Source organism: Dendropsophus ebraccatus, chromosome 13, assembly GCF_027789765.1.
Source record: "Dendropsophus ebraccatus isolate aDenEbr1 chromosome 13, aDenEbr1.pat, whole genome shotgun sequence".
NCBI lineage: Eukaryota > Metazoa > Chordata > Amphibia > Anura > Hylidae > Dendropsophus > Dendropsophus ebraccatus.
Genome location: NC_091466.1, coordinates 20,265,564 through 20,286,545, shown reverse-complemented (window position 1 = coordinate 20,286,545; position 20,982 = coordinate 20,265,564). Strand labels below are relative to the sequence as shown.

Below are 20,982 nucleotides of genomic sequence, written 5' to 3'. Positions count from 1 at the left end.
CTCCCCCTCCATGTGTAAACCGAGCATTAGACTTGATTGAATGATCCTGTGTTCATAGCAGTAACGGCAGTAATGGCAGTAATTGATCATTTCTTTGCGGCCTAGTCTTCTTTCATTATGTTAACACAATGAAACTCTGTGTGTGAACATAGCCTCGCCAATAGACTCCTAATAAGAATCTGCAACAATAACAGGCAGCTGTTAATAATGCAATTGTTAGTTTGTTCTACCAAATGGATGTCAATTTCCATTTTACCTACCGATCCTGCTAAAAAATGTTTCCTTCTCTTCTAAAGGAGCCCCTAAACGGAGAAAAACTGTTTATGGTGATATACTGATAAGCAAGGCTAAGTATACTGCCAGCATGAGCCCAGGAGGTGATGGCTGGAAATGGCCTAAATCTGAAGATGGAACAGTCTGGGTGCCAGTTGTGATTTCTTCTAGTTTCAGTAAGCTGCAGCATTTGATTATATATACACACACACACACACAGTGCTACCTTGGTTTAAGAGTAACTTAAATTAAGAGCGTTTTGCAAATTGTAACTTGGATTAAGAGCATTGCTTTGGTTAAAGAGCTCCCTGTACTGAGTGGGACAGGAAATGGTGGAGGGGCATGGCCTACACAGAGTGGTCTACAGCCCTGTACTCTGACCCAGGAAGTCTCACTCTCCTTCCAAATTATAGCAGATCCACTCCAGGCTGGGGCCTGTATTAGGGGAGCGGACTGTGGAGGTAATCTCTTCATAGCTGTGTAAGAGATGTCATTGTAACTGTACCTACAATTCTTTATTTTGGCCACAAGATGCCACTGTTGAGAATTAACATTAAGTATAAGTGACTGGTCACATGTCTGTGACATCACTAACGGTCTTTTGGTTGTCAAGGAGAGAGCGGCCATTTTTCCCTGAGAGCTGTTGGTAAAAATCCTGATCCATCCAAGCTGGGAATCGGTTTGCTGGGACTTCTAGTTGCGTTGGAGATCAGCTGTTGTTGCTGGCGATTGGATCCTCTGTGAGTTGGATCGTGCTGCTGTGAACAGTGGTCGCCATCGTGGGACTGGATGTTGGCAGAGGAGCTTTTCATCTGGACACAGTGAGACAGTAGCGTGCACGCCAACGTATGAGAGACTGAGTCACTGCCTACAAGTAGTTAGTTAGTTAGGTTTCTTGTTCGTATTAGGCCACAAGCCACACAGAACACACGTGTGGGACTCATTTACCACAGCATTGCCTGTCTGACAATATTTTCGGCCGATTGTTGTCTTATTGTCAAATTGTGGTTTTAGATTTATTGTTAAGATTGTAAACCGCTGTGCTACACCGCGAGTGCGCCTGAGTAACGCATCCATACACAATTGTTCCTGTCTTGTGAGGGTATTAAGAGGTAAATAGCGTCCAATCTATCTGAGACTGCTAATAGGTAAAAGCTGTTGTGAGAACATCTGGATTAGATAAAGTGTGGCGACAAGCTATGTAGCACAGGGGTCTCCACTAGTTGTTGTATTATTGTTATTATTGTATTATTGTGATGGTTTGGGGGTTATTGGTACCTGTAGTACTAGTATTGGTGCATTTCAGTAAAATTACAATTTGGGTTAACTTGGTGTTGGAGTCGTCTCTCTCGCTCTTGACTTCGCTGTATTCTGGGGAGCCCACCTCGGTACACGGCTTACAACTTGGCGTAGTCGGCAAGATACAGCGACCGTCATGGACAGAGACGCGGCACTTCAGGGTGCCCCAGTAGGATACGTTCCTTTGGGGGCACTATTGCAACATCTGCCTAAGTTTGATGGGAACAACATGACGTTGCAACATTGGACTGAGAGAGTGCGTAGTGTAGTCAAAATGTGTAACTTGGTCCCAGAGCTGCAGGCAGAGGTGGCGGTGGGGGCCTTAGAGGGTGACGTTAGGCGGGCAGTGATGTTACGGCCCGAATCTGAGAGAGACACATTGAAAAAAATATTTTCCCTCCTGGAGGGGACCCAAGGGGGCCGGGCTAAGGTAGTACAGTTGCGAAGCCGCTTCTTCAACCGACCGCAGCGAGAGGGCGAGACCTTGATGCAGTATTCTAATGCCCTGCAAGAGATGTTGAATGAGATCCAGAGACGAGACCCAGGAGCTATGGGGGCCTTCAGAGAGGTGGACAGGCTATTACGAGACCAGTTCATAGCGGGACTGTCCAACAGGTTCTTACAGGACAAGTTACAGGAAATGACTCAGACTACAGCTGATGTGACATTTTATTGTGTTTACTTAGCTGCTGTGGAGAGGGAAGAAGAATCCACAGTGGTGACTGTGAAAGCCGTAAATGGTACCCAAGCAACTGAGAATCGCTTAGGGCCTGAAGACTCTGAGTCTTTAAAGGAGGTGGTCCAGGCTATGCGGGCAGAGTTGAGAGAACTTCGGTTGGAGGTGGCTCAGATGAAGGCGGACCCGCACCGGCCTCTGGACACAACACAGGTGTCCCGTGTCACTCCATCCCAGATAACTCAAGTGCGTGGTCCCTCAGGGAGGGGCCCATCTGGCGTGCGGCAATCTAGAGAACCCCTCTGTTGGGCCTGTCGACAGTATGGCCATATTGCTAGAGAGTGCCCTGTACGGATAGGAACAGAGCCAGGTTTAAACTCCCAAACGGCTGCAGTAATGGGGCATCCCGCAGCGGTTTGTCAGACTCTAAGCCCCAGGCATGAAGAACACAATTTATATGCCAGTAGCCCTGTTATGGAAGCTGAGTTGGAAGGCCAGAGAGTACGATGTTTGGTTGACACTGGGTCGGAGTGCACCCTTATGCCACTGGAATTCTTTGAAAGGCATTTTGGGCACATGATGGAGCCAGAGGATGGAAGTGTCATCCGACTCACAGCTGCTAACAACAGTGAACTGGATGTGCGTGGAATCGTCTGGATGCGGGTCCGATTGTTTGGGCAAGATATTGGAACGAAGGGGGTTGTGCTTGTGGACCATTCATCCCGGAAAGGAATGGACGTGACGCTGGGCATGAATGTGTTGAGAGACTTGGATCACCACCTCTATGCTAAGGAGGGACCAAGGTATTGGCAACGGGCCACCACACATCGACCAACCCAGAAAGTCCTACAACAAGTGGTGAGGAGCTGCAGTTTGCAAAAGAGCCTCATGTCCAGATGGCCTGTAGGTCACGTGAAGGTGCCACTGAAGTCTCCGATAAAAATCCCGCCTCAACAAGAACAAATACTGATGCTCCCGGTGAGATCTGGTCAACAACTGAACGGGTTGGAGGTCCTGATTGAACCCGCCACTCAGGGAGAGTCTTCAACCCGCCCATTGATAGCCCGGGCTCTCGCCACTGTGAAGAATGGATGCGTACCTGTACGATGTCTCAATGTCATGGACAGTCAGTTGACCGTTCCTGGGACTACCCTACTGGCCGATGTCTATGTACCCCAGGGTGATATCATCCGACGCAAGAGTTTTACGCTACAGACGGATGAGGGGTTGGCCTGGACCTATGCTGTGGAGGTTCAACAAAGGGAGTCCCCAACTGCGGAGTGGAACGGCCGAGTGATCATGGCCCTTATGGGAGTAGACTGCAAGACTCTGACTCCGGGACAACAACAGTTGTTGGATGATACCCTTTGGGAATTTCAGGAGGCGTTCTCAAGGCATGACGAAGACTTTGGTTGTGCTTCCGGCATTGAGCACGAAATCCCTACTGGCGATGCTGCGCCTATCCGGGAACGGTACCGGCAGATCCCGCCAAAGATGTACCAGGAGGTGAAAGAAATGGTGGCCAGCATGTTGGACAATCGGGTGGTTCAAGAGAGCCAGAGTCCCTGGGCTGCACCTGTAGTATTAGTGCGGAAAAAAGATGGAAGCCTTAGGTTTTGCGTGGATTACCGTAAACTGAATGCTCAGACTATACGAGATGCCTACCCTCTGCCGCGGATTGAAGAGTCGCTGTCTGCCCTGAGTCATGCAAAGTTCTTCTCGACCCTTGACCTGGCCAGTGGCTATTGGCAGGTACCGGTGGCCGAAAAAGACAAGGCAAAGACGGCCTTCATCCTACCTATGGGACTTTACGAGTTCAATCGGATGCCATTTGGTTTAACCAATGCCCCAGGGACCTTCCAGCGGCTGATGGAACACTGTTTGGGGGACCTCAATTTTGAATCAGTGCTGATATATCTGGACGATGTGGTGGTGTTTGGGAACTCCTTTGAGGATCATCTCCAAAAACTGCGGCAGGTCCTGGGGCGGCTGCGGGACCACGGGCTCAAGATCAAGCCCAAGAAGTGTCAGTTGTTCCAGCAGCGGATAGAATACTTGGGGCATGTGATCACTTCAGAAGGGGTACAGCCAGCCCCTGTAAAGGTGGAGGCTGTTCAGAAGTGGCCTCAGCCACGAACACTACGAGAGGTGCAGGCATTCGTGGGACTGGCTGGTTACTACCGGAGGTTCATACCGCGATTCGCTCATTTGACAGGTCCATTAAACGAGCTGGTAAGGGGCACAGCGGGAGGCCCGAAGAATCGGCCCATCAAGTGGGGACCACGGCAGCAGGAGGCCTTTGAAGCGGTGAAGGAGGCGCTGACCAGTGCTCCCATTTTGGCTTATGCACGGTTTGATACCCCATTCCTGCTGTATACTGATGGGAGCCTACATGGTCTAGGGGCCGTGCTGTCCCAAGTCCAGGATGGACGTGAGCGAGTAATTGCCTATGCCAGTCGGTCTTTGAGAGAGACGGAGCGCAACCCTGACAACTATAGCTCCTTTAAGCTGGAGCTGTTGGCGCTGGTGTGGGCCATGACTGAAAGGTTTGCTGAGTATCTGACAGGTGCAGAGGTCACTGTGATGACAGATAACAACCCGTTGGCACAGCTGGAGAACGCCAAGCTTGGAGCCCTCGAACAGAGATGGATGGCTCGCCTCTCTAAGTATCAGTATCGCATTAAGTTCCGCTCAGGGAGGGAGAATGGCAACGCTGATGCGCTCTCCCGGGTTCCAGTGGAACTGCCCATTGTGAGTGTTGACGATGAGCTTGAGGACACCGAAACTCCCAACCTAGGTCGATTGCCCATGTTCCGGGATGTGGCACATTCAAGTGGGGTGGTGTCCGGAATGGCAATGGTGTTGGGAAAGACATTGGCGGACTGGGAGAGGGTCCAAGGTGACAGCCCAGATCTGCGAAAAGTAAAGGAGTGGGTCCGGGACAGGGTCTGGCCTCGACCGGAAGAACGGGCCCAACTAACTTCAGAGGGTCAGAAGCTGTTGAGACAGTGGGATAAGCTGAGTATTATCCAGGGGCTCTTGTGCCGGACCACATACCTACAGTCTGAACTGCAGTTTCGGCAACAGATTGTCATTCCCATGTCATTGGGACCAGAGGCCGCCCGGGAAGCCCACGAACGGGGGGCTCACTTTGGGAGTGATAAAACATACAAGTGGCTCCAGCGATTGGTATATTGCCCCGGTTTGGGAGATATGGTGGCCGTGGCCTGCCTTAAGTGTCGGTCCTGTGGGTTAAATAAGAGTGTTGAGCAACGGGCTCCTGTTCAGACCATCCAGACATCTGCACCACTTGAGGTCCTTATGATTGATTATGTACATATTGGGTATTCCGCCTCAGGTCATTCATACTGCCTGGTCATGACAGATCATTTCACAAAATATGCAGTAGCGGTGCCTACTCGAGACCAGACGGCAGAGTCTGCCGCCGAGGCAGTCTGTAAACATTTTATACATGTGTTTGGATGTCCACGAAGGATTCATTCAGATCAGGGGGCATGTTTTCAGGGGACATTGATCAGTGAACTGTATCAGCTGTACGGGATTGAACGTTCACGCACCACCCCATATCACCCTCAGGGGAATGGAGTGTGTGAGCGATTCAACCGCACCCTGCTTCAGATGCTGCGAACCTTGGAGGATACTCAGAAGGCCCGCTGGCCAGAGTACTTACCTGAATTGATGTGGGCTTACAATAACAGGGTACACAGCACCACCGGTTACTCCCCACATATGCTTATGTTTGGGAGGGCGGGTCAGGAGATCGAGGACCTTCACATGCCTGATCCGATGGGTCCACCTCCAAGAAGTTCTACTGCATGGGCGCAAGAGCTTCGCCGCCGACTCAGAGCAGTGCACAAGGTTGTAGGGGAACGCCTGAGACAAGTAGTACACCCCAACCCGAGACCAGTGCAAAGAGGTGGATTTGTCCCGGGCGACCGAGTGATGGTTAGGGCCAAAAGACCATCTGGGAAGTTGGATGGGCGGTGGGAGGCAGTCCCATATGTGGTGAAGAGGAGGGTAGACCCCGCCATCCCGGTCTATGAGGTGGAGCCAGTGGGGACCGGTGGACCCTCAAGGAACTTGCACCGTAATATGCTGAGGTGCTGTACTTTTGAGGAGCCTGTAATAGTAGAGGAGTTGCCTGTCACTGTTCAGACTGCGGTAGAACCCCCCATAGATGAGGAATGGTGGACAGCTCCTGTCCCAACCCCCACAGAGGTTCCAACTGTAGCAAGTCTGCCACCCAGGGAGAGGGTTACACAGTCAGCGGCCCCTCCCTCAGAGAGATTGCCTGACACTCCTGATACCCCTGAGTCTATAACCCCACGTAGAACTCCCAGGTGTAATGCTGGTGTGCCCCCACAGCGCTATGCGCAAGACGAGTTTGTATGGGGAGGGTTGGCGAGGACACCAACCTCTAGTGGGGTGGCATGTAAGAGATGTCATTGTAACTGTACCTACAATTCTTTATTTTGGCCACAAGATGCCACTGTTGAGAATTAACATTAAGTATAAGTGACTGGTCACATGTCTGTGACATCACTAACGGTCTTTTGGTTGTCAAGGAGAGAGCGGCCATTTTTCCCTGAGAGCTGTTGGTAAAAATCCTGATCCATCCAAGCTGGGAATCGGTTTGCTGGGACTTCTAGTTGCGTTGGAGATCAGCTGTTGTTGCTGGCGATTGGATCCTCTGTGAGTTGGATCGTGCTGCTGTGAACAGTGGTCGCCATCGTGGGACTGGATGTTGGCAGAGGAGCTTTTCATCTGGACACAGTGAGACAGTAGCGTGCACGCCAACGTATGAGAGACTGAGTCACTGCCTACAAGTAGTTAGTTAGTTAGGTTTCTTGTTCGTATTAGGCCACAAGCCACACAGAACACACGTGTGGGACTCATTTACCACAGCATTGCCTGTCTGACAATATTTTCGGCCGATTGTTGTCTTATTGTCAAATTGTGGTTTTAGATTTATTGTTAAGATTGTAAACCGCTGTGCTACACCGCGAGTGCGCCTGAGTAACGCATCCATACACAATTGTTCCTGTCTTGTGAGGGTATTAAGAGGTAAATAGCGTCCAATCTATCTGAGACTGCTAATAGGTAAAAGCTGTTGTGAGAACATCTGGATTAGATAAAGTGTGGCGACAAGCTATGTAGCACAGGGGTCTCCACTAGTTGTTGTATTATTGTTATTATTGTATTATTGTGATGGTTTGGGGGTTATTGGTACCTGTAGTACTAGTATTGGTGCATTTCAGTAAAATTACAATTTGGGTTAACTTGGTGTTGGAGTCGTCTCTCTCGCTCTTGACTTCGCTGTATTCTGGGGAGCCCACCTCGGTACACGGCTTACAGCTGTAACCCCTCTCTCCCTGGACAGAGAATGCTGTATGTATGTACCCACATATGCCCTGCTCATTCCTTGTGTTTCCCATCCTCTCCATTCCTGCTATATGTGCCTGCGCTTACACTCAGCTATACACACTGCTGCTATATGTCTGCACTTACACTCAGCCATTCAAACTGCTGTACATAAAGTTTCTGTCACTGTCCTCCTGCACAGCTCTGTGATTCTCACTTCCTGATTGGTCCATGCTGAACACACTCTTTCCCCATTGCTGTCCTGTGACCACACAGACCTCTGACAGCAGCCGTGCTTCTCTATTCTAGCCTGTTGTACTACACTACTGCATTATGGGGATCTGCAGCTCCGTTCTGTATCTACAAACTACTGCTGTTTTTCAGGTTTATGCAGTTACTATACATTATATTCCACATGCTGATTGCTATACTGTACAGTAAATTATAATCTGACAGATTCAGCTGCTTCTCATTGTTTGTTTCATCTGTTCTAAATGTTATTCAGAATAAAACATCATTATTTTTTGGGGTGTGGAACCAATTGTCTGCATTTTAATTACTTTATATGGGAAAATTTGTTTTAGTTTAAGAGTGGATTTGGATTACAAGCATGTCCCCGTAACGAATTATTCTCGTAATCCAAAGCTCCACTGTATCTATCTATCTATCTATCTATCTATCTATCTATCTATCTATCTATCTATCTATCTCCTATCTATCTATCTATCTATCTATCTATCTATCTATCTATCTAGACTCTCTATTCAGGAATAATATCATTTTTGTTTCACTAGGTGATAAGCACAAGGATCTCATTCAGGATTCAATGTATGAATTTGAATCACTGACCTGCGTGAAATTTACACCGAGGACGACAGAAATAGATTATATTAACATTACCTCTACTAATGGGTGAGTTTTTATGTTCACAGCCTGTGGAATACATATCAGTCTGTTACTATGATGTGTGAACAGAAGAATAGTTACTGAAGCCAGGCCGCTAGGGCTGGCTCCAGGGATTTGTGGGCCTTTGGGCGACAGAGCCTCAGTGGGCCCATTTGTGGACCACTCACGCGGCGACAGTAAAACAGTAGGTCCCCCTCTGTGTAGCCCCCATATAGATGCCCCCCTCTGCCACACAAACATCTTAGGCACATCAGCACCTTCCTCTATACAAGCTCCCATCAGTAACAGGACCCTCTTTGTGCCTTTAAAGTTATTTCCTTTCTTTATGCCTTATTCTGTGGTTAGGATCGCATTTGTAGCTGTGCCCCCTCTTAGTGCACATATCTGTAGTTGGCTTCCTTTCTGCCCCTCATCTGTAGCTGTGCCCCCTCTTAGTGCACATATCTGTAGTTGGCTTCCTTTCTGCCCCTCATCTGTAGCTGTGCCCCCTCTTAGTGCACATATCTGTAGTTGGCTTCCTTTCTGCCCCTCATCTGTAGCTGTGCCCCCTCTTAGTGCACATATCTGTAGTTGGCTTCCTTTCTGCCCCTCATCTGTAGCTGTGCCCCCTCTTAGTGCACATATCTGTAGTTGGCTTCCTTTCTGCCCCTCATCTGTAGCTGTGCCCCCTCTTAGTGCACACATCTGTAGTTGGCTTCCTTTCTGCCCCTCATCTGTAGCTGTGCCCCCTCTTAGTGCACATACCTGTAGTTAGGCCTCCTTTCTGCCCCTCATCTGTAGCTGTGCCCCCTCTTAGTGCACATACCTGTAGTTAGGCCTCCTTTCTGCCCCTCATCTGTAGGTGAGCCCCTTTGGGCTTCAATCTGTAGTAAGGCCTCTCTTTGTGCAAAAAGAACTTTGTCCTTATGAACTGTGCCACTGCTCCCCCCCTTCCCCCACAATAATCTGTGCCACTGCCCCCCAATAATCTGTGCCAATGCTCCCCCCTCCCCACAATAAACTCTCACTACCCCCCAATAATCTGTGCCACTCCACCCCCACAATAAACTCTCACTGCCCCCCAATAATCTGTGCCACTGCTCCCCACAATAAACTATTGCTGCCCCCCAATAATCTGTGCCACTGCTCCCCCCTCTCCACAATAAACTCTCACTGCCCCCCAATAATCTGTGCCACTGCACTCCCCCCCCCCCCCAATAAATTGTGCCATTGTCCCCATAAATCAGTGTTTCCCAACCAGTGGCTCGAAAGTTGTTGCCAAACTCCAACTTCAATCATGTCCTGCCAGCAGTGGATGATGGGAGTAGTAGTTTTTCAGCAACTAGAAAGTCACATGTTAGCGAACACTGCACTAATAACTCTTGAGTTATTAAGTTGACTCTTAAGTTGTTGTCAAACTACATCTTCCATCATGAACTGCTAGCAGTACATGGTAGGGGGTTGTAGTTTTTCTGCAATTGGAAAGGTAATGTGAGGGAACACTACATATAAATAGACAGCCTAACACTAAATATACAGCCCCACAAATCACTGTTTCCCAACAAGTGACTTATCAGTTTTTACTGTACACTCACCCTTCTCCTGGCCCGGAAAATGAGCTGCTCTGCTGCTCTGTCCTCCTTTAATCAGGTCTGGGCCAGGGCAGGAAGATGCAGGGAGTGCTGATCAGGCTGATCTGCAGCACAGAGGAGATGCTGGTTGGCCTGGCAGGGAGTAGATTGTTCCCTACCTTCAACCAGTCTCAGTGAGGACAGAAAGCAGCCCTGGTGGAACTGGGCCCCTAGGGATGCTGTGGACCCTGACGCCATTAGGAATTTCAGGGCCCTATACATCCAAAGCAACTTCAACTACACAGTGTACAGAGACAGACTGCTTCCGGCCCCGGTCACCGTGCTGAGATTAACACCTGCACCACCACATACTGACTAATACCACCGCATACTGACTAATATAACCACATACTGACTAATACAACCGCATACTGACTAATACAACCGCATAATGACTAATACAACCGCATACTGACTAATACCACCACATACTGACTAATACCACCACATACTGACTAATACCACCACATACTGACTAATACTACAGCATACTGACTAATACTACGCAATACTGACTAATACTACCGCATACTGAATAATACCACCACACACTGACTAATACCACCACACACTGACTAATACCATTGCATACTGATTAATATGATTAGTCAGTATGTGGTGACATTAGTCAGTATGCGGTGGTATTAGTCAATGTGTGGTGACGTTAGTCAGTGTGTGGTGGTGTTAGTCAACAGTGTGTGGTGGTGTTAATCAGTGTGTGGTGGTGTTAGTCAGTGTTTGGTGACGTTGGTCAGTGTATGGTGACATTAGTCAGTATGTGGTGGTATTAATGTCACCACATACTGACTAATACCACCATATACTGACTAATACCACCAGATACTGACTATGACCACCGCATACTGACTAATACCACCGCATACTGACTAACCCCACCGCTGCTACTGAATAACATCCACTGTACACAGATCACTATCACCTCATACAGTCATATAGAGGTGGACACAGCTCTACACAGGTTCTGTACACCATATACATTACACTGCAGTTATATCAGGTGACTCACAGGGGACGTCTTCTCTGATCGGAGTTCTTCCCTTTTCATTTTCTTCTCCATCTGCCCTGGGCCATTAGAACTTCTCTGAGCCATGAATCCACAGAATCTGACAGAGAAACATGTTAGGCTCCTCACTCCGACACCATCCTCAACTCTCTACACACTTTACATCTGTATTGGCCCCTGTACGCCCTCATTTAGTGGGTAGGCTGACTCTAAGTGATCCCATTTTAGTATTTGGCCCTCCTCTCTGCAGCCCCTCCTTGTAGATAGCCCCCTTATGTTGCCCCCCTTATAGAAGGCCCCCCCATAGATGCCCCCCCTTACAGATGGCCTCTCCTATGTTGTCCTCTTATAGATGGACCCCTCTCCCCCTATATTTTCCCCTTATAGATGTCCCTTTCTCCCCCTATGTTGCCCCCTTATAGATGTCCCCCTCTCCCCCTATGTTGTCCCACCCTCCCTTATAGATGGCCCCCTGTCCCCCCTTTCCTTATAGATGCCCCCTTCTCCCCTCCTTTATAGATGTCCCCCTCTCCCCCCTTCCTTATAGATGGCCCCTTCTCCCCCTATGTTGTCCCACCCTCCCTTAAAGATGGCCCCCTCTCCCCCCCTTCCCTTATAAATGCCCCCTCCCCCCCCCCCCTTTATAGATGTCCCCCTCTCCTCCCTTCCTAATAGATGGCCTCTTCTCCCCCCCTTATAGATGGCCCCCTCTCCCCTCCTTTCTTATAGATGCCCCCTCCCCCCCCTTATAGATGGCCCCCTTCCTTATAGTTGGCCTTTTCTCCCGATCCCCCATATAGATGCACCCCCCTTCCTTATGGTTGGCCTTTTCTCCTACCCTTCCTTATAGTTGGCCTCTTCTCCTTCTCCCCCCCTACTCAATCATAGATGGTCCCTTCTCCTCTTCTCCCCCTACCCTCTGTGCAAAGCAGGCTTAGAAAAAAAAAAAAAAAAAAAAAACTCACCTAAAAACGCTCTCCCCCGTCGAGACTTTCTTCTTCTGCAGCCTCCGTCTGATGCGCGGCTGCCGGGGGTGTCATGTCCTATCCCCGGCAGCGCGCGTATTATAGAGCTCTCTGTGTGCCTGTGGCCGCGACTCTGTGCCGGAAGTCGCAGCCACAGCACACGCCTACAGAAAACTCTATGGTACGCGTGCTGCCGGGGATAGGACGTGACACCCCCGGCAGCCGTGCATTAGATGGGGGCCGGACGGAGCGCTGTGGGCCGGTCCCGTGCTCCTTGTGGCCCAGTGACTCATTTTCCCTACAATTGGGGAAAGGAGTCGGCGGGTCTGGAGGAGCACGGGGCAGGTACCTGGAGGCCACCGGCCCTTCTGGCATTTGCCAGAAGTACCCTATGGCCGTTCCGGCCCTGCTTTGGTGACTACATTTTATTTAAAACTACAAAGCAGCAGACAACCACCATAGCAAACTTTTGAAGCCCCCCTCCCCCCCCCCCCCCCCCCCCACTGAATGTCCAACTTTTTTGGGGAAATGTATCCATATAGGCAGATACATCCCTTTTCCGTGGTGCAGGGCCAGACTGAGAATTAAAGTCAGCCCTTGCACTCAAACCCCAGCAGCCCACATACCATATCCTTCCCGATATATTATAGATAACAGTGTACTATACATGCTGTAGTGAATTCAGCTTCAATTCGCTATGTTCCTCACTATTTCCTTAAATATGTGAACCCCACCATCAATGCATAAAAATTAGAGATGAGCGAATATGTTTCGATCAAGATGATATTCGATCGAATATTGCGGTATTCAAAAGATTCTAATTCAATTGAGTAGTGTGGCGAATACGCGGGAAACATTCGAAAGCCCTCCCATCGCAGTTGGCGCTTTTTTAATCCAATCACCATGCAGGGAGGCCGCGAGGGACCCTAGGAATACGCACGCAGCGCGAAAATGGCGTCTACCCTCATTGGATGGCTGAACCACATGACCTCCAATCTTAAATACTTGGTTTCCGCCTCTCGACCGCAGATGCGCTTTCAACCTAGCCAAGTTCTTGCAGCAGGGAGAGATAGGTTTTAGTAGCAATTTGGTTAGGCAGGCTTACTACAGAACCCAAAAGTCCTTTTCGGGGCTAATATCCAGCGAAAAAGTCATCTCTGAATCTAAAGCACTTCTCAGTGCTAAGAAATAGATGATAACAGCAGCAGCATCAGCTGTATTCATTCCAGTACCCTGTGTGTACAAGTGACTTATAGTGTCCCTGGTTTAGCCCACTAAGGACATGTTAATGTTATACCTATTGTGCAAGTAGCCCAGTAAAAGGCACATGATACATATTGTTCCAGTAGCCCAGTAAAAGGCACATGATACATATTGTTCCAGTAGCCCAGTAAAAGGCACATGATACATATTGTTCCAGTAGCCCAGTAAAAGGCACATGATACATATTGTTCCAGTAGCCCAGTAAAAGGCACAATATACATATTGTTCCAGTAATGTTCTTACAGCATGATGCGTGATTCGCGCAAATAACATGACGCTCTACAGACGCACATTGGAATCATGTATGTAACGCTGCGCAACAAATACAAACGAAATGTGTGAACATTGCCATAAATGTTTGTAAAGCGTTCGCAAATATTTCTTCTTCGCAACTACAGAGAGTGGCATTATACTGCGATTCTAGGTTGTTGTGTGCACCCAGGCATGCTCCCCCTAATGTCCCCGTGTCATTCCGGAGGTGTTGGCATCGTTTAGGGAGGTTTCATGGGGGACTTGGTGACCTCCAAGTGGTCAAATTTTGATTTCCAAGTGCTGCAAATTTTTTTCCCATATCCTATAATGGGATCGAATATTTGTTTGAATAGTCGAATCTCGGTGCCTATTCAATTCAAATTCTCGAAGGGTGAGTATTTTACTATTTGCTCATTTCTAAAAAAAAAAAAAAAAAAGATACAACATAATCTGTCATGGATTTGATGTTGCATATTTATGTATTTCAGCAGCATCAAATCCACAATGGATTATGTTTGAAAATGCCCTTAAAGAGAAACTGTGAGGTCTATACCAGGTAGAGAGCTGTAGAAAGGTGTGTGTGTGTGTGTGTGTGTGTGTGTGTGTGTGTGTGTGTTTGTGTAGATACAGTATAAGTGACAGGACCTTTAGTTCAGTGTAAACTTTCATAATCATCCTTTTCATTACCAGCTGAAGTGTCACAGAAGCAGAGCCAAGCCACAGCAGCACCTCCTGCCGGTGAGGTGCTGCGGCTGTCGCTGTGACACTTCATCTGGTAATGAAACGGAGGATTATAAATGGAGTGATTATAGTGCAGTTACTGTATATCCAGTGACTCACAGGAGGCGTCTTCTCTTCTTCTCTGCATCAATTGCAAGTGATGTTTTTGAAGACTCGAGACTCTAAGAAGACTCCTTTCTGCAGGATCTACCGGGCAAACATTTTAGGCTCCTTGCCAAGCATCATCCACATCTATATACAACTTGTACTGCTTCACACAGTAATCATGCTCCTTTTGTTCCCCCATATAAGCAGTTAGGCCCAGTTTGTGCCTCCAAATAGTTTTTAACCTTTGTAACTTCCCCACAAAGAATAGCCCCCCCCCCCCTTTGTAACATCCCCACAAAGAATAGGCCATTCCTTTGTAACATTCCCATAAGAATAGGTCCCTCCTTTGTAACATCCCCATAAGAATAGGCCCCTCCTTTATACCATCCCCATATAGAATACCTCCTCCTCTTTGTTACATCCCCACAAATAATAGGCCCTTCCTTTGTAACATCCCCATATTGAATAGCCCCCCCTTTGTAACATCCCCATAAAGATTCAGCATCCCTTTTGTTTGTAATATCCCATTAAGAATATGCACCCCCTATTGTGCTGCTGCCCTGTGAGAGAAATCAAGTAGCCTACTCACCTATCACATGCTACCCAGCAGTATTCTTTCGGCTCCTGTCATGAGCAACTTTTCTATGCCTTTTCTTTCCCTCTGTCCTCCTGGATCCTCTGCGGCACGTCCAGGAAGTGACGTCAACCGTCATGGGCAGGTTGTAGCAGATGTGCCTGCGCACGGCACGTCTGCTACAAAAGGGGATTTTAAAGGGGCAGAGTATCCCCTAAATTCATTAGGCACGGGAGAAGTGCGGGGTTTAACGCTGAGAGTGAGCGCGCACACGTGGTGGGAAGGTGAATAGGGCCGCCGCTGGTGCAAATATGCAGGGAGACCGGCGGCCTTGTGCAGAGGTTGAGAACAGTGCAGCCGGCCGCCGCACTATCCACTCAGCCATTCTGCTAGGGTTGGTGTGGGCAGCATATTCCCCAGGCAGAGCGTCTGTTCTCGACTGCTGTAAAGGGCCACCGCTGGTGCAAGAATTCAGCGAGACTGGACAAGCCCAAGGACTGGTAATCTTGGCAGCCCAGCAGGCATTTGCCCGGTGTGCCACATTACCAATACAGGCCTGTGGTATAAGCCAGACATATTTCCGGCTCGCCTGATGGGCGGTAAGGCATGACATAAACCATGACAAAAATCTCCACCTGCTCTTAAACAGGTGTAGATTTGCTGCGTAGGGCCCTTGGATTTATTTATGACTGGCATACTTGTACATCAGTCTTGATAGATGTCTCTCTAAGGGATTACGCCTGTGTGAACATACTCATAGGGGGGAGATTTATGAAAGGGTGTAAATATACACCGTGTGCAAATTGCCCACAACAACCAATCACAGCTCAGCTTACAGCTCTGGTAGAAAAAAAAAAAGCTGTGATTGGTTGCTGTGGGCAGTTTGCACCAGGTGTATATTTACACCCTATCATAAATCTCCCCCTAAGGGTATGTTCACACCAGGGCCGATTCAAGGGTTTCTGCCGCCTGAGGCAAACCTCAGGCGGCCGCCCCGAGTGATAGCCGGCATCCCCCTGGTCCACCAACCCCCCCCCAAACCCCCCGCCACCCCCCCCCCTCGGCGCCGCCGCCGCCGCAGCAGCAGCCATCTACTCACCTGTCCCACACCGCAGCCGGCCCGCGATCTCTGCTGTCTCCACATCCCGTCAGGTCCCGCGATGTCACCCTGCAGCTGTCACGGACCTCCAGGCTGTGGTGAGTGAGTGGGGTGATCGGGTCGCGCGGGGCGGTCCCGCGCGACCCGATCACCTCAGCGCGTCCCCCACCGACCCCGGGCACTCACCACAGCCTGGAGGTCCGTGACAGCTGCAGGGTGACATCGCGGGACCTGACGGGATGTGGAGAGCGCGGGCGACGGGACAGGTGAGCGGCCGCTGTCATTTTTGTTAAGTGATACTTAACAAAAATGACAGCAGGGGGGACATAATGCCGCCCCCTGCCGGACCGCAAATTCTGCCGCCTGAGGCGGAAGGCTCATTCCGCCTCATGGCAGAAGCGGGCCTGGTTCACACTGAGTAATTCAGGCGTAATCCCGCCTGCCTCAGTGTGTTATAGCCCGTCTATGGGACAGCGTGCGCTTCTCTGTGGCTGCTGTTCTCCAAATAAAGAAGTGATGTGTCACTTTTTCGCGCAGGGATCGGCGGCAGTGGAGGAGCGCGCGCTCACCCATAGAGATGCTATGGCACACTGAGATAGGTGGGATTCCGCAGTGGAATTCCACCTGAATTACTCAGTGTGAACATACCCTAATGAAGTTAACACGCGGGATTTTAATGAGAGGCAGAAAAAGATGCAGCCATGCTCCCCCCCCCCCCCCCCCCCCCCGGCTAAGCAGTAGGATGATCGGTGCAATTGCCACTCACTCCGGCCCTGTAGCACATTTTGAAATCTGCCTTTGTCAACCCCTTGACAAGGTAAGATGATGAAACGCGTGCTGGGACATGTTGATCCAGGGCATACTGGTATATATTACTGTTTGAGAGGTCATCCGTCTTTCTCTGCATACTCAATCGTTTACATTGGTCATTATATTCACACTTGGGATTTATATTTAACTCCTTCCCTCCAAGGCCAATTTTCGTATTTTTCCTCCTTGGTTTAAAAGGCCATAGCACTGGCATTTTTTCACCTACAGACCCTCATGACCCACATGAACCCTTATTTTTTGCACCACTAATTGTACTTAGCAATAACAGACTTAATTTTTAAAATATGCTGCAAAACCAGAAACAAATTATATGTGCACTAAAATTGAGAATAAAATGCAATATTTTTATTTTATTCATTTTTTTTCTGGGGGGATGGTGGTTTTGTGTTTACATAATTTGCCCTATGGTAAAACTGACATGTTATCTTGTTGCTCAAGTCGATACGATTACATTGATATGCAACTTGTATAACTTTTATTTTAAAAAATTAAAACCTTTTAAAAAAACGAAATGTTTCTTAAATTTGCTCTATTCCCATCCTTATAACGCTTTTATCCTTTGGTCTATGGGTCTGTGTGAGGTGTCATTTTTTGCGCCATGATCTGTACTTCCTGTCAGTACCTTGTTTGCATATATGCAACTTTTTGATCGCTTTTTATCACAATTTTTCTGGATTTGATGCAACCAAAATGCACAATTTACACTTTGGGATTTTTTTTGCGCTTACACCATTCACCCTGCGAGATCAGGAATGTGATAATTTAATAGTTCGGACGATTACACACGCGGCAATATCAAATATGTTTATTTTTTATTTTTATTTATAAGATGGGAAAAGGGGGGTCATTCAGACTTTTATTAGGGGAGGGGATTTTTTATTAAAATAAGTCCCCCTGGGTGACTTCTATATACACAGCACTGATCTCCTATTGAGATCAATACTGTGTATACTAAAGAGCATTGATCCATTAGATCAGTGTTCTGTTAGTCTGGTCTGCTGCAGGCCAGATATATGGATTGCCGAGCCGGGATAAGCATCATTCCGACCATGAGTCCTGGGTCGGCCAGTATAACAGATCCCACCTCTGCGATCACATCGTGGGAGGGATCCGGCCACTAGACACCAGGGAGAGGGTCTGGAAAGGACTTTCAAATGAAGCTGTCATGTTTGACAGCTTCATTTAACTGTCCCAATTAGTGGGTGCGGCAATCGGCAGAAAGCAGCCAGGATTGCAGCGGTTCAGAGCAGGGTTGCAGCTCATCCTCTCTCTAAACCCCCCTACCTGCCGCAGGACATACTGGTACGTCCTGTGGAGGGAAGGTGTTAAATACATTTTATACTATACTATACTATCAAATTATTTTTATTAAAGATTAAAGCCTAGCATCAATAGCAGCTGCTGCAGAACATCTTTAGAAGCAAAACTGACGATCACCTGATTGCTGAAATAAGCTGAAGTGTAACAGGAAGGGACAATATTTATGGTGCCTTCAATGTGTAGTTGGTTACCCTTGTGATTAATAAATGCAGCAACAATAGCAGCTGCTGCAGAACATCTTTGGGAGTTGGCTTTGTGTGGAATTATATAGCAGAAGACGAGCATGAGGGGACAGGATAGAGGGAAGACATCTTCTAGTACAGTCATGGCCAAAAGTTTTGAGAATGACACAAATATTATATTTTCACATGATCTGCTGCCCTCTGGTTTTTATGTGTGTTTGTCAGATGTTTTTATCACATACAGAAATATAATTGCAATCATATTATAAGTAACAAAAGCTTATACTGACAGTTAGAACGAGTTAATGCAGCAAGTCAATATTTGCAGTGTTGACCCTTCTTCTTCAGGACCTCTGCAATTCTCCCTGGCTGCTCTCAATCACCTTCTGGACCAAATCCTGACTGATAGCAGTCCATTCTTGCACAATCAATGCTTGCATTTTGTCAGAATTAGTTGTTTTTTGTTTGTCCACCCTTCTTTTGATGATTGACCACAAGTTCTCAATGGGATGGGCAAATATTGACTTTGCAGGTAATTGCTGTTAAGCTGATCGCTCTTTATAACATTCTGGAGTATATGCAAATTGCCATTTTAAAAACTGAAGCAGTAGACTTTGTAAAAATTAATATTTGTATCATTCTCAAAACTTTTGGCCATGACTGTATAGAGAGTCATGTGGTAGATGATGAACCTAGCATGAATAGCAGCATTTGTAGAATCTATTTGGAAGCAGATCTGTCAATCACCTCATAAATATTACTGAAGTGCAAAATGGGGGGATATCAGAGCCATCTTAACAGCATTATTGGCCCCTGGGCAGAGCTATGATCTGCCCCCCCCCCTTAACTTAACTGTGAACTGCCCCCCCCCCCCCCCCTTAACCACAGGCAACAACATGGCTCATACATAGCAACAGAGGAACAACATGGCTCATACATAGCAACAGAGGAACAACATGGCTCATACATAGCAACAGAGGAACAACAACATGGCTCATACATAGCTACAGAGGGGCAACAACATGGCTCATACATAGCTACAGAGGGGCAACAACATGGCTCATACATAGCTACAGAGGGGCAACAACATGGTTCATACATAGCTACAGAGGGGCAACAACATGGCTCATACATAGCTACAGAGGGGCAACAACATGGTTCATACATAGCTACAGAGGAGCAACAACATGGCTCATACATAGCTACAGAGGGGCAACAACATGGCTCATACATAGCTACAGAGGGGCAACAACATGGCTCATACATAGCTACAGAGGGGCAACAACATGGCTCATACATAGCTACAGAGGGGCAACAACATGGCTCATACATAGCTACAGAGGGGCAACAACATAGTACATAGTATACGCTCCGGCCGGGATCCCTAGCAGCGCCGCAAACAACTGACATGTCAGTTTTCTGCCGCCGCTATTTATTAGTGGCCGCAGAAAACCATGTCAGTGTCAGTGCACACTATGGCCGGAGCCACTCGCTCTATAGTGTGCTGTGGGGAGTTCTGGTGCGGGTGCGCACAGATGTGCCCGTATCAGAATTCTGCGACTTAAAAGATCATCCAGCCAGTACTGCAGTACTGGCCGGGATAATCTTTTCAGAGACCGGCCGTTCCGTGACCCAGCCGGGTCACAGAATGGCCGGTCTCTTACACTGTATGAACATAGCCATAGACTGTATATATGAGCCATGTTGTTGCCCCTGTGACTGTAGCTATGTAAGAGCCATATTGATGCCACTCTGACTGTAGGTATGTAGGAGCCATGTTGTTGCCCCTCTCTGTATATATGAGCCATGTTGTTACCCCTGTAACTGTAGGTATTTATGATCCATGTTGTTGCCCTTCTCTCTCTCTCTCTCTCTCTCTCTTTCTCTCTCTCTCTCTCTCTCTCTCTATATATATATATATATAAAGCCATGTTGTTACCCCTGTAACTGAAGGTATGTATAAGCCATGTTGTAGCCGCTCTGACTGTAGGTATGTAGGAGCCATGTTGTTGCCCCTCTCTGTATATATGAGCCATGTTGTTATCCTATTGACTGTAGGTATGTATGAGCCATGTTGTTGCCCCTGTGACTGTAGGTATGTAGGAGCTATGTTGTTGCCCTTCTCTATATATATCAGCCATGTTGTTACCCCTGTGACTGTTGGTATGCAGGAGCCATGTTGTTGCCACTCTGACTGTTGGTATGTAGGAGCCATGTTGTTGCCCCTCTCTGTATACAGTATATAAGCCATGTTGTATTGCCCCTTAAGATTTTTACATAGAATCTATATAACTTTCTGAAACCAGTTGATGTGAAAGAAAAAGATTCTCACTGGATAACCCCTTTAACCCCTAGGCGACCCTGGACGTACCAGGGCCGCCTACAGGTGTTCAGACCGGGGCCGCGCGGCGCCCAGAACCACATGTAGCCTTGGGTCGCGGCTATTAGCGCGGCTATTGTTCGCCGTGCCCTCTAATTAGGTAATCGGATGCAGCTGT

The 20,982-nt window shown here is 48.1% G+C and overlaps 1 protein-coding gene across 1 annotated transcript in view; it reads left to right on the top strand.

Moving 5' to 3' along the window:
• Window positions 1-364: 364 nt before the first annotated feature.
• The window catches only part of LOC138770457 (embryonic protein UVS.2-like), a gene marked incomplete at its 3' end in the record, with an annotated part of 40,991 nt that continues 20,373 nt past the window's right edge, over window positions 365-20,982 (top strand). Inside the window, exons 1-2 of the mRNA XM_069949559.1 lie at window positions 365-449; window positions 8,425-8,542. Of these exons, the coding sequence (XP_069805660.1) occupies window positions 365-449; window positions 8,425-8,542 (203 nt within the window). The remainder of the gene's footprint in view (window positions 450-8,424; window positions 8,543-20,982) is intronic.